The following is a 14,711-nucleotide window of genomic DNA, read 5'->3' on the forward strand; positions in this document are numbered from 1 at the left end:
AACTTTCTATAAATTTCCCCTTTACACGCACATTATATAAAGCATGTGCTTTTTCAAAAAAATGTAATTTATTAACCTCACTGCGGTTAAAATGAATGAAATAATTAACAAGGGAAATTCCAGCTCTCTGACTGTTTTCGCCTCGTGTTTTTTGTTTCATTAGAACTACTTGGGTAGGGGCTATACCAAGTAATTCTGTTAAAGTAAGTTTGATCTCATGAACGGTTTTATCGTTGGTGAGACCTTTCAATACGACCTTGAACGGCTTGGCGCTCTTAGTGTCATATGTAAATTTATACATCTTTTCAGTTAAATACTGAATAAGAGGATTACGACCCTTTATCGACCTTCGCCTCTACGACCAATTTGATAGGTAACTTTAACGTCAGAAACAAACGTTGAAGTTTCCTTTTTTTTTCAATATTAAATTCAGAAGAAATAGTTACCACAATAGGTGGAACTTTCTCCTTTTTTAAGGAATTTACATTTTGTATAGTTTCATTACTAATAACTTCCATTTCACCAGCTTCTTGCTCAGGCAAAATATCAAAGGGATTTTTACTGCAGACACTCGAATTGTCCGAGAGAGAATGCTCTCTCTTTCTCCTCGTAGTGATGCGTGGTTTCTTTTTTTCGCCCTGTCATTTCAGGATACAAAAAAAGTTAAAACAAATGTTAAATTAAAAAGTCTTGACAACGACTGATGCGAAATAAGTTCAGGTAATCTTTAAAAGACGCACTGACAAAACACAAACTTTGAAGTAACCAAAAGTTCGGTTAAAAGTAGATTTCATAGTCTAATCAGCCGAACTAACGATCATGAATAGAATTCTATTCAGCTCAATTTTTAAATAATTAACCGTACTTTCAAGTTCGTATTTGATGAATAAACTCCGAGTAGCATGCAAAGCAGCTTCTAAACTAGATAGTTCACATTAAGTTCGGTTAGGTCGCTGCACAGAACTCTGTTCAGCTTGAAAATAAAACTTCAAAAAACTCAAAATAAAAAACAACTTGAGTTTTTTTTTATTTTTTTTTCAACAGCATGTACTGGAGGAATTCTAGATCAGAAGAATAATTTGCCTGGCTTTATTTTTTATTATATTTCATGATTTTTTGCAACTTACCACCACACCAGATTCGAACTCGAGTCTTCCCGCTTTGGAGTCTAGATTCATACCACTGCTCCGTTCCCGTATGAGGTCAGCGTCGATTTTACTCGATGTGCTGATTTCTCTCTGTTAGCTACATGCTCATAGCTAGGAACATACCGGTTCTCTCTTTCAGCTTGGAGGTTCAGATAAAGTACACGCGTAATTTTATGTGAACTCTGAGGTTCAGAAAAGGCTGCCGCGGAACTTTTTCCGAACTTTCAAGTTCAGAAAGAGTACACGCTGAACGAAATGGAACATACAGAACTCTCGCTGCGCTCTCGCTCTCGTGCCTGGAAAATGGATTCGGACCTCCAAAACTGGCCACATCATGCTGTAGCCGAGCGTAAAGAGAACAAAAAATTTAGATGAATGCTCAGGGATGAGAACATCACGTCCAAACAAGTGTATATCTTCTTCTAACGGGAATTCACAGCTTACATTCGGTTCCATTTCCTTTTTGAGCTGCCCATTCTTGGATACCAGGGTGCATGTTTGATTTACTGTGAGGTAACAAATAACAATGTTTATATAGCGAAAGCCTTTATGCACGCTGATATTACCTATTGGAGTAATAGCTTTGTTTTCCTTTGCCCATTTCGATAAAAGTTTTATCCGATGATAATAAAATAAGTAAATCACTTTTCATTATAGTTTTTGGAAAACTCGTTTTTGTTATTAATCCTGAAGCACGAATTTAAACTTTACATCTGAAAACTTCACTCTCGCCAAATGCAAGCAAAGCGTCAGTCAGAACTTAAGATGAACTTTAAAGTGGGAATGAAGTACGACATAGACTTCTACTGAACTTTCGTCCTGATTAAAAGTACGGATAAAATGCTAACCGAACTTCAATTCTAGTGGTGGTAACCGAACTTCAATTTCAAGGGGTTTTGAAGTCCACGTGTGAACTTTATGTGAACTTTTAGGTTCCAAAGAAGATGAGCAAGTAGCTTCTTATGAACTTTCAAGTTGCTTTCTAGTACTGATGGAACTTTTTTTAGAATGAAGTTCGGTTTGTAAGTAATGTGTCCTGTTGTTCGGCTAGAAAGTTCCGCGGAACTAAATCTGAACCTTATGTGAACTTTTAAGTACGTTTGTTAAGTGAAATTCGAACTTCTGGTTGCTTGGGTAGGCAGTCAAAGACCAGTCCACAACCAACCGAAAACACGTCTGATCTGTAGGACAGTTCAAGACGCACTGCAAAAAGCAACTTTGTAACCCGGAATGCTATACTGATCAAATGCATCAGCTTCCACTATATGAGTTTCCGCTAGCAATACTAACATTGGACGTGTTGTGCTCATTGTCCACGTTTCATGCTCGTAGAGAACAACCGGTCTTATGAGCGTTTTGTACAGGTTACACTTCGTACGGGGGCTTAGTCTGTTCGACCGCAATTGCTTGTGGAGCCCATAGTAGGCACGACTTCCGCTGATAATACGCCTCCGGATCTCACGGCATCATTGTCCTCGGTTACCAGTGAGCCAAGATAGACAAATTCGTCGACTACCTCGAACAGAGTAGGCAGTGTGACTTTACACTTGTATCTAACTGAGTTTTAAAACTTGCTTGCACATCAATTCTCGGTTGCACGTAAACTCCACTAACAGTGCACTACACTTAAGTAAGATTTTTATTTTGAATCCTGCATAACAACAATCGCATAGAAATCGAATCGAAATCGAAACAGTTCGTTGCATTGTCCTTTGAAAGCAAAAATTCGATCTAAAAACAAAACTCATCGCGTCACATCATCGCCTGCATCGTTGAATCCATCGTGCACTGCATTCACTTAAACTCAATCGATCAGAGTGTGCAGTGCAAAAAAACTCAAACTCTTGTGAGGAAGCAGATTCAAGTTGAATTTCAATCTGGAAACAGGTTACTCAGTTCAACTTTGCATGAGTTTATGCCATAACTGATGAAAATTGTTCAGTTTCGTGAGAAATTGCGTAGAAGTGAGTAGTGACCCATAATTGTAGAGGCACTGTACCAACTTTTTATATTTTATCCTTTGGGTAATATATCATACGGATATGTATCATGCTCCCCCAATTTTCCAGGTGACATGAACAAGCTGAAAACTTTTGGCTTTATAGAAAAAATAATGAAAAAAGTTGATATTTGTACCTGGCAGCTTTTTTTCAAAATGTCCGCGACCACTCACCCAACAATTTGCTATTTTTTTTTGAAAATACCACCACAAAAACAGAAAAACATCCGCACAGGTAAAATAATGGCCCACAAATTTGGCTTTCTAATAATGGCGTCATTTTTTCATTCGTGTGTGACACTTCCCGTGGAATTCAAATATGAATTGCATTGTGGTCAATTTTAAAATTATTATTCTAGATTATGTTTAGTAAAGCGGGCAATGTATGTAGTTTTTCGAGAATGCGAAAATGAACGGGAATAGAAGGTGTGACTTTTAGGCTTAGAAAATTTTTTCCCTCGTCCAGACGGGACTCGAACCCGCAATCTCCGTTGTCTCCGGCAAGGTGTTTTGACCAATTAAACTACTGGGAAAGGTATAACTCTTTCTAAGCCAAAGTCGAATCACCCTCTATTATTGTTTTCCCGTATCCCAGCATGCCACAATGAACTTCACACACTGTGGGAGTTTATTATTGTAACTGAGAGTGTGGTCTCTTCACGCACACTGTGTATAACGACTTATTATATTTACAGCGACGCAAGCGATGAGACACTTCAGTTTGTTGCCAAACACCAAATGCGTATCACGGAAGAGCTCCGTTGAGCTATATTTACTTTACGAACTAATGTCATTTTTGTCATATGACTTACATTTTTTAAGTTTAGTAAAGCGGGCAATGTATGAAGTTTTTCGAAAATGCGAAAATGAACGGGAATAGAAGGTGTGACTTTTAAGCTTAGAAAAAATTTTCCCTTGTCTAGACGGGACTCGAACCCGCAATCACCGTTGTCTCCGGCAAGGTTCTAAGCCTAAAAGTCACACCTTCTATTCCCGTTCATTTTCGCATTCTCGAAAAACTACATACATTGCCCGCTTCACTAAACTTGAATTTCAATAGAAAGCAACGCTAGGTTATCGTTCGTCCCTTTGCCCCGGCGGAAGCCAAATTGTGTATCTGAAAGTAAACCATTTGTTTCGACCCATTTGACTAACCGTAAGAGGATTTTCTCCATTAGTTTCCGGAGGCAAGAGAGCATCGCAATCGGCAGGTTTCTAGGGTTTTCGAATGGCAATAACTTTTACCTCCCTCCAATCGGGCGGAACAATATTTTGCTCAAGAAACTTGTTGAACAAATTCAACAAGCGTCTTTTTGCAGAGTCGGGTAGATTCTTCAACAGGTTGAGTTTGATTCTATCCAACCCTGGAGCCTTATTGTTGCACGAGAGAAGAGCCATTGAAAATTCCAACATCGAAAATGGAGGTTCTTCCGTAGTTACTAAAAACGGGTCGCGAAAGGTATTCTGTTCCGGTACAGAATCCGGACAGACATTTTTGGCAAAATCGAGTATCCAGCGCGCGGTCTGAATACTCCTCACTCTCATTCGAAACGTCACGATTCCGCATGCACCTGCCGGTATCCGAAAGAGTGCTCATCGCTGTTTCCTTCGACAACGCGTTTACAAACCGCCGCCAGTATCCGCGTATTTTCGCTTTCATAAAGCTCTTCATCTGCCTGTCCAGTACCTCGTACTTTCGAAGCAGCTTAATGGAGCCGTACTTTCGGTAGTCCTTATACATCGAGGACCTTCGCGCGTACAGTTCAGAGCACTCTTTGTCCCACCACTTGGTAGGAGGAGGCCGTCTAATCGTTACCCCGGGTATCGGTTTCGTCTGTGCTTGAGTCGCGGCGTCGATGATCAAGCCAGAGAGGAGCGCGTATTCTTCCTCCGGAGGAAGTTCCTTGTGAGACTCGATGGTATCCGTATGATGATCACATAACGTTTCCAATCAATATTACGTGTGAGGTCATACGCAATATTGATTGGATCCATTGGAGTTGACCCATTAGCAATTGAGATAACGATTGGTAGGTGATCACTACCGTGGGGATCATTGATTACTTTCCACCGGCAATCTAACGTTAGTAATGTCGAGGAAAGGGATTGGTCAAGCACGCTTTCACGTGCTGGAGGATTAGGTACACGTGTCGCTTCCCCAGTATTCAAAAGTGTCATATTGAAGTCGTCGATCAAGTTACAGACTAAAAAAGATCAGTTGTCGTCGTACAGCGACTGCCATAGCGAACAGTGAGAGTTAAAATCTCCCAATATTAAAGCGCCTCTGTTCAATCCGCGCAGATGGAGGGATGTATATCGAAGCGAGGCATAGGTCTTTTCCTTCCATATTCGTTTGAATGGCAACGACTTCAATATTTGAGACCGAGGGGAGGTCGATTCTAAAAAAAGAATAGCACTTTTTGATCCCTAAAAGTACCCCTCCACCGTGTGAATCTCGATCTCGACGAATTTTGTTGAAATCGTGGAAATTGAGTTGATCGTTTGAATTTTGAAAAGTTTCACAGAGAGCAAACGCATCACAATTGTATGTGCTTATCAAATGTGAAAATAGATCGAATTTGGGGATGATACTTCTGCAATTCAACTGTAACACAGTAATAAAATTCCTAACCTCTTTCGACGTATTAGTCATCGAAAGATATGATAGCTGAAATGAGGGGCCAAGTTGCTGCTAGTTGCTTCAAAAAGGTTTTCACTGTAGGAAGAAGGGCAAGAAGAATATTTTGTAGGGGATCTGGTATGTTAAATGTTTTCATTATTCAGTCCACAATATCAGAAAATTTTATGAACCCTGTTTCTTTTTTATCTTCTGATCGAGAAATGGGTGCACGAGGGGTTTTTGGTGCCCCAGGAAGCGGTGGGTACTCCTGGTTTGATTTGAAATTAAAACCGGGAGGTACTTGCTTCGGTTTTTCTCCACCGCTTCCTTTTTGTGTTGGCTTATTGGTCATTCCGCTAGGGGTTATCTTGCGACCTTTGTGAGAAAGATTAGGAGAGTTAATAATTCTCCTCTTCTCAGATCCTTCTGGCATGGCATAAGAACACCCTTCGACGGGATCGTCAGATGTACCCTCATCGGTGGGCAAAAAGGAAAAGATGTTTCCTGTCGAGGGTGGCTCAGCTCTCTTCAGCATTTCTGCGAAAGAGCGCTTTGATCGTTCCTTCAGGGAACACTTTATTTTCTCCTCGCGCTGTTTGTACGCGGGACATGCCGAAAGATCATGCCGTGAGCCCCCGCAATAAAGACACTTTTCAGTGTCCTCGTCGCAGACGGTCTCAGCATGATTGTTTCCGCACTTACTGCAGCGTGCCTTGTTGCTGCAGTAGATGACTGTATGACGCAACTGCTTGAAGTTCTGGCAATGCATGACCCGCGGTACAAAAAGGCGGATACTGAATGTAATTGGCGAAATGAATGTAAAGGCGGATGGATACTGAATGTAATTGCTTACAATCCAGTATCTTTACACTTTGCATCACGGAGTTCTTAAAACAGCCCACTTCGTGACGCAAATTGTCATCGACAGTGAGATTCCCCTTGGTAACTACACCGTCGATCTCTACATCCTTGGCAGGGATCTACACGCGATACTCTCTCGTGAAAAGCTCGCAACCAGCAATCGCGTTTGCTTGCTTCAAGCTATTCACGACAACTCGCAGTTTGTTCGGCCTAATCTTTGTAATTTCGGTTACGTCCGAAAACTTTTTTGCCAGGTCTTTGCCAATTTGAATAATGTTCAAAGGCTTTTTTATTGGCCTGAAGAAGACAACGTAGGGACCTTTCGAGTTATCTGGGTTTGCTTTTACCCGTATTTCAGGCACCCTTGGTACAGGGCTAGGTAAAGGGGAGGGTATATGGGGAGGTACAGGGGAATTGATGGGGGAGATTTCAATCTCTTCCCCATTTGTTTCGATATCCATCTGCATATCATCCATTTTATTCAAATTAGCGGGAGCAATTTGCTCTACTGCGAACTAACGGTAGAATACCTGGACAAGATGGGGTGTCAAATAATTGGTAATTAAATAACAAAAAAACAATTTTTCCAAAATAAAATTTTTTAAATACAAGAAAAAGACAACCGTAAAGAAAATAATAATATTTAAAGTGAATACTTCACTCAACTTTCGGGGTTGCTGCCTCCACGACCTGCTAACTGGATTAATCCTGCGATGAGCGACGTGGCAGAATAAAAATACTCCAACTGCAGGTTGAACAAAGCGTTTCGACAAAACGAACAATGCTCCAACGGCGGCTGCGAAAATCGTCACCGCCGCTAGTGGGTAGCCGGCGCCTGGCGACGCGGGGGGACTGCTCCTTCTGCTGCCTTTTTTTATTGTCACTGCACCGAAAACACTAGCAGTACGGATGCCGTCTGCGAACAATGCACGAAATCTTTTCTCCGGCTGCTGGACGGCTATGTCTAGTCCGCACCGGCACGATAGCAGGAAAGCGAATGAAGAAAAAAATGTAAGTCATATGACAAAAATGAAATTAGTTCCTAAAGTAGTCTAGATTAATTCAAAATGATGTTTGCTAAATAATTTTGTATTGGATTAGAAAGTAGGGTCATTTCCACCTCTAATCTTGATTGAAATCATGAAAAAAGTGAATTCTCGTGACTGTGAATTTGCAAATTTAATTCTCTAGTGTCCAGTGCCGCCTTTAGACGATCTTCAGTTAAACCTCTGAAAAGCTTCAATAAGTACTAAAGAAATGTTTATAAAGCTTGAAGATGATGCTTTCGAAATCCTTCCAAAAAATAATTTGGGCATTAGAGGGTTAACTCAACTTAAAAACGAAGCTTATCAATCAATTTCTCTGATGAATTTGAAAAAGCGTGTCAATTCTACAGAAAAGAACGGTCAAATTCTGAAATCGGCGTGAAACCGGCAGCAAAATACGTTAGAAGTGAAAAGAAATAAAAATTGGATTTTCTCGTTACCTCATGTCGCCCATTCCGTTTCACAGGTACAGTCATCCCAGTATTATGGGCCAACCAGTTTTATGGACTAACCAGTATTATGGGCCAATGCACCTTGTATTGGCTTTTAACGTATGTTAATAACTTGTAATAGTCAAATTTTAGTTTGGTGAACTAAACTTAAATTTGACTATTGAAAGTTATTAAAATATGTTAGAGACCAATACAAAGTGTAGACTGGTCCATAATACTGTGATGACTGTATGTAAAACCTTTTATTTTTCCATTGAATAGCATGTCCTTTATCGAGAGCATATGTATGTAAACCCTAATGGTAAACCCTAATCGTGATCACAAAATACAACTTTAGATAACAATTAAACTGTTCTATACACTGAATACATTGCAAAACAGCTCTAAAAGCATAGTTTTATACAATATGTTCGTTGTTTTCTGGAACAATCAATCAGCCATTATATATTTTATTAAACGAATTTGACACTATAACATATGTAACATATGTCGAAGAAATCAATAAAAATATACAGTAAACTTCTTTAGGTGTTACTTTGCAAGATTCTTGATGAGTTGTACGAAAATTACTGATTAAAAATTATAATAGGACTATAAAAAAAACATTATTCATTTATCGTTACATCAATTACATATTCGATCATATAGTTCTTTTTTAATTTACCAAGAAACGTGTGAAGAGAGCGTACGTATCCGATATATTTAACAATACTAGGTATTCTGTTAATTATCGAATTCAATCTCTGTATAGTGTTTATACTTTACTAGTTATTTTAAATAACTTTACCGGTTTGTACTCATTGCCATAAGTATGACCAATAACTTAATCTGTCATCTGTGTTACCTTCATCATTAATGTCGTAAACTGTTATTTACTCGGCTACTCGTTCTAATTAAGTATACAAAATATGCAAGTAGCGTTAGAGTCCTCACCGACTTATTACACTATTAATTGCGGTTTCAAATCTAAAACCTGAGATACAGTCGACAAAATAATACGATATTGCAAATTTTTTGAAATGTTAAGTCGCTCGTAGTTTTTTTAAATGGATTTTGGTAGCTTAGTCTGAAAATAAATAGTTCTATTTATTCTAATTGGAAATAGACGATACTATTGTATTGTCGAGACTCAATATTAGGTTTTCGATTTGGATATATTTTTATTCTCATTTCAACCAAATGTACAAATTTAAAAATGTCTGCATGCCGAAATGAAACAGAGAACGTTGCGGTGAGAATATTCCACTCAAATGGTCGCGTGTTCAATTTGCTGTATTTGTACTCTAGCACTCGGGTTCTATTCTTTTTGTTATTATCTCTTTCTCTCTTTTTTGATTCGAAAATTTTGTCTATTGATTTTTAGCGTCGATTGCCTTTCATAATGTTTGATTTTTTTTTTCTTAATAAGAGTGAAAGGCTCTTTGATTCGCTTCACAGTTTGTTGATGTTTCATTAATAATACCAGCATAATCATTATTAGGTCACTTCCATATTGCAAGCTCACATTCTTTAAGCATAGTTTGCATCGCAATGGTATTTGAAATATAAAATCAAAAATAGATTTAGCTTCGCTGCATAAACCCAAATTATTTGAATTACCCACTTAAAACTTTTATTGTTTTGTGTTGCTATCATATTGAACCATATTATCTAACCATATGTTGAAAAAAGCCAGTTTATCAACCGTTCTTGTTTAAACTAATGTGAAGTTCTACAAGTGCAAATCTTTAATAATCATCGAAACGTTGATCTTTTAGGTCAAAAGCATATCGTTAGAATATATTATTTCTTATGTTGATACCTACCTTGAGTCATGAATATTATTTAGCCATCATTCTTAAACATTGGATTATTCATTAACATCGAATAGTGGATATTTCAAGTTTAGTATATTTTATTTGGTAATCAATATATGATGCACAGTTAGTATAGTATTTACTTAGTTGTTGTCAAAATCTATTATGCATTATAATTTTTTAATATATAAATGTGTATTACATTTTGCATTTTAGCCGTGCCAACTTCGGCTCTCCGGTAACCGGGGTAGCTATGCTGTTCCGCATAGTAACCGGAGAAGATTGGAATAAGATTATGCACGACTGTATGGTTCAACCACCGTATTGCACACTTGCTGCTAATTACTGGGAAACTGATTGCGGAAATTTCACCGCCAGTTTAATCTACTTTTGTACATTTTACGTGATTATTACTTACATTGTACTTAATCTATTAGTCGGTAAGGTTCAAACTGATGATAAATTTGTCATTGTCTTTCTGTAATTATCAACTTCCTATTTCAGCTATTATCATGGAGAATTTTTCTTTATTTTATTCGAATGAGGAAGATGCCCTTCTCTCGTACGCCGATATAAGAAATTTCCAAAATACATGGAACATTGTAGACATACATCAGCGTGGAGTGATTCCAGTACGCAGAGTTAAATTCATTCTTAGATTGTTAAAAGGTAGACTGGAATGTGATCCCCAAAAGGACCGCCTACTTTTTAAGTACATGTGCTACGAGCTAGACAAACTGCATAATGGAGAAGATGTGACTTTCCATGATGTGATAAAGTAAGTACGACTATTCCTTCTGTTTTCTGTTTCCAAATCCAGTGAGATTGCTAATGTGCGCTGGTCCTATCAAGAAACTTATTGTTTTTGATTCAAGAGTGATGGAAATAATTTTTTTTAAACTCTGTAGCTGCATTAATTATTGCCAATATAAAATATGTATATTGATTACAATATGCAACTCAGTGGATTTTAGGCTCATAAAAACAGTTTTTTTTATAATGTGAGAGACTCCGTGACTTTGGGACTCATTCTTATGTGTTTTTTATTCTTTTTGCGCAATATAAGTAAATATTCTGATTTATTCTTGATTGAACAACAGCATTATTTTTATTTCAAATTTGCTCTACTATTCTAATGGGTATACTAATTTGGGCTGAGGCTAATTACGTTTTTTCAATAGCATGCTATCATATCGATCAGTTGATATAAGAAAAGCACTCCAGTTGGAAGAATTGTTGGCACGAGAAGAATTTGAATACATCATTGAAGAAGAAGTAGCCAAACAAACCATACGAACATGGCTAGAGGGATGCCTGAAGAAAATTCGTGCCAATAATATCACGGTAAGTTCACACTACATTCTTACCCTTTATTATTTACCTTGCCAAATATCTATTTTTTAGAAACAACAAAACTCTTTGATTGCTGGATTGCGAGCGACTAATGACAGTCTTCAAAAACAGCAACAACAGCAGCAACAAAATCAGCAGCAAGATCAAACTGAAGAACAGGTTCTTCATAAGGAAGTAAGTTTAGAGTCAGAGTCGGCTGAGCAAACAGCAAAAGAAATTGAAAACAACGCCAAAAATCGTAAAAAGAGCCAAAATATTCTTAACAGATCTGATTCAACTGGAAGTAGCAGCGGTCGAAAATTTTTAGCCCCAACACTCTCTGATCCTCAGGCCAAGAACGAAAAAGATCGATACCTAACCAAGAAGAAAACATCGCGTCAATCAGCTGCTAATAGTAAAGCTATCACACAAATGAACGAAATTAATCATGGCCATACACTTCATCAGTATTATCATCATTTTATCCACAGTAATGAAACTCAGCAAGGCAGTGGCGGAAAAATCGGTCATCCGCACATTAATATGGTTTTTGAAGTACACGATTGGTGGCAAGAACAAGTTATATGTACGCACAGTGACGACGAAGAAATTTAGACTGCTTAGCAAGAAGATTAGAATAAATTCGATTAATGTTAGGCAATTTAAACTATATGTACGTTTATAATTTGGAAAACCGTGAATAGAAGTTTAATAAATGGGTTTATATTTAACACAGAACTACTCATCTGCCTCAAACTTTTCCAAAAAAATACGAGAGACGATTTTGCGGTGAGAACAGTGAATAAACAGTAGGGGTCTTCACATCGAGCTCGTATACGAATACCCAGCCGTAAACTGTGTATCTACCATTACTCGTCAATGAAGGTGAGTATTTTTACGGCTGGGTATTCGTTTACGAGCTCGACATGAATACCCATAGTGTTTTTATTGTAACCAATGAAAACATGGTATTTTCACTGTATGCAAACGATTTTTGTCATTACCATGTTTTAACAACGTTTTTTGTTGTTGAATCTACCACTAGCAATAATTTTACCATGAAAAACATTTTCAGTGACTTCGAAATGTATGGGAAAAATGCCTGAAAAATTGCTGTTATGAATCATAGTAGAAATAGCAAAACAATACTTTAATTTTTAAAATCATAACACTAGTATACGTATATATCCGCCCTGAAGGAAGTGAATCGTTTCCAGCACCGTAACTCCGTCAGAGCGAATAGGCTGATTTTTAATTATTCATGATTTGAGCGTGAATAGAGATAAGTGACTTTCCACCTACGCATACGCACACTAGGAAACGTGTAGACCCGTGTAAAGTTACTTTTGTTTCCTCCAAACTGTAAATCATCGCATCTCGTTGCTTCGACTTTTATCACTATTTAACAATTTTGGTTTGGCCATATAGTCAAAGAAACTGAACCAAAACAAATGGAGCTGACAACTGTCAGGAAAAGTAGAAGAAGAAGAACAATTTTGGTCGATTATGTTCAGCAGCTTCTTCCGATTTCTGATCACGAATGAAAAAATTAATTCAGAAACAACGAATTGCACGGAGATGGAAACGACGACGGTAGTGGCATTCATCCGGCTCGAAGGACCAATGTCGAAGCGCATTGTCCCGGCGTCGAGTGGGAATAGGAAAACGATCGCACAGTGACCATCTGAGCGTGGGAGAAAACTTTAACTCATTTCATGCCTTGAAAAAGGCGGATTGGATCCCTGTCGTCCGGTCAACTGTGCCTTTCAAGTTGACTGAATAAACTTCAGCAGTTGCCCATCGGTGGCAATTCTCCTACTGGTTGCTCGGCAAAGAATGTTGAGAGAAAAAAAACTTTAGCTACAACTCTTCATAATTTAACTTTATTCACCGGATATCAAATCAAAATAAAACTGAATGCCTAAAGCTAGAATCGTACACCTTATATAGAAGATTCAAACACATCCCTTCTACTGCTGCTATAAAGAATGGTTACGTGAGCATGCGCAAGGTGTATTCTTCTTCCTATTGGCTGCTGGTGCCAGCGTTGCCAGGTCATTTTTTAAAAAATCTGGAAAAGGCAAAATAAAAATCTGGAAAAAATCTGGCAGTCATTTCGTGGGGTGAAAGGTTAATTTTTCGGATAAAAGTCTTGGTGTACGCAAAATTTGAGGTGACAAAATTGCAAAATTTCGCTCCAAAATTGAAGTGATGACCTTTTTGCGGAACAGAGAAAATAAAATCTGGATAAAATCTGGATCATCCATGAAAAATCTGGATAATTTGACATCAAAGCTGTTTACCTGGATACATGTCCAAAAATCTGGATAATCCAGCTAAATCTGGATACCTGGCAACGCTGGCTGGTGCACTGGAAGGGTGTGCGTGCTCGATGCAGTATACTAGGGATGGGCGATACTTGTATCGATACCAACAGTATCGATACATGGAGCCGAAGTATCGGGTATTTTGGCATCGATACTCGTTGCTAGCGATGAGTAGCGGTATCGATACTTTGCCAACGATACTTTGAAACGATACCGATGCCACCGATGCCTTCTATTGGGGATAGGCGACACCAGTATTGATACCAACGGTATCGATGCTTCGGCCAAAAGCATCGAGTATTTTGGCATCGATACTTTCTATACCGATACCACGATACTTAGTATCGTTTTGTGCAAAAGTATTCGAGTACTCAGGTATCCAGACTTCAGACAGTATCGCCCATCCCTACAGTATACTGTTGTGAAAGAAAAGTCCTGATGAATGGTGACTAATCCTGAAGAAGGATGATGAAATTCCTTTGCGGTATGTCGTAACCAGAGTTGCCGTTTCGAAATCTGTGTTTTGACGACAAAAATCTGTGAAAATCTGTGACCAGAGAAAAAAATCTGTGATCATATCAGGGGTATGATTATTTGTTTAAAAACAAAACGAGATTGATTGAAATGCTTTATATTAACATTAAATTTTCCTCCACTCGATTGAATTAACTATTTAGCTTTTAAAATTGCATTGGAACAGTCAACTTGTTCCTCAACGAAGTGTCTTTCAGGTTGGCATTGAGACCAGATAAGCTGCGTATCAGAAGAAACTCATCCGTACGTTGGATACGGTACACGTCAAAATATCGTTTATTCAATCATAATGAGGTGATTCAATCAGGTTACCTCTCTGCACACTTCATTGAGTTAACTAAGCAGCATATAGCGCAAAAAACTAGCATTACTAGATGGAATCGATAGAAAGGCAAATTTCTGAAGTGTAAACGAATTCGAAATTTGCAAAAAGAATGACTCCGGATAGTCGAACTATTTTCTACGGATGGTTATTCGAGCTTCCGGAAAATCGTACCTTCGAATTAATGAATTTGACCTGTAGAAAAAATGTAGGTAATTTGTTATTTCCGGCATTTATGGGAAAAATCTGTGAAAATCTGTGATTTTCCAAAAAT

The 14,711-nt window shown here is 38.1% G+C and overlaps 1 protein-coding gene across 2 annotated transcripts in view; it reads left to right on the forward strand.

Annotated features, from left to right (window-relative positions):
* The window catches only part of LOC129733296 (sodium leak channel NALCN), a 64,269-nt gene extending 52,277 nt beyond the window's left edge, over positions 1-11,992 (forward strand). For both annotated transcript variants that reach the window (XM_055695065.1, XM_055695066.1), the window contains 4 exons: positions 10,139-10,362; positions 10,427-10,700; positions 11,104-11,266; positions 11,327-11,992. In XM_055695065.1, the coding sequence (XP_055551040.1) occupies positions 10,139-10,362; positions 10,427-10,700; positions 11,104-11,266; positions 11,327-11,869 (1,204 nt within the window). In that variant the 3' untranslated portion in view covers positions 11,870-11,992. The remainder of the gene's footprint in view (positions 1-10,138; positions 10,363-10,426; positions 10,701-11,103; positions 11,267-11,326) is intronic.
* Positions 11,993-14,711: the final 2,719 nt, after the last annotated feature.

The sequence above is a fragment of the Wyeomyia smithii genome, chromosome 3 (genome assembly GCF_029784165.1).
Source record: "Wyeomyia smithii strain HCP4-BCI-WySm-NY-G18 chromosome 3, ASM2978416v1, whole genome shotgun sequence".
Classification (NCBI taxonomy): Eukaryota; Metazoa; Arthropoda; class Insecta; order Diptera; family Culicidae; genus Wyeomyia; species Wyeomyia smithii.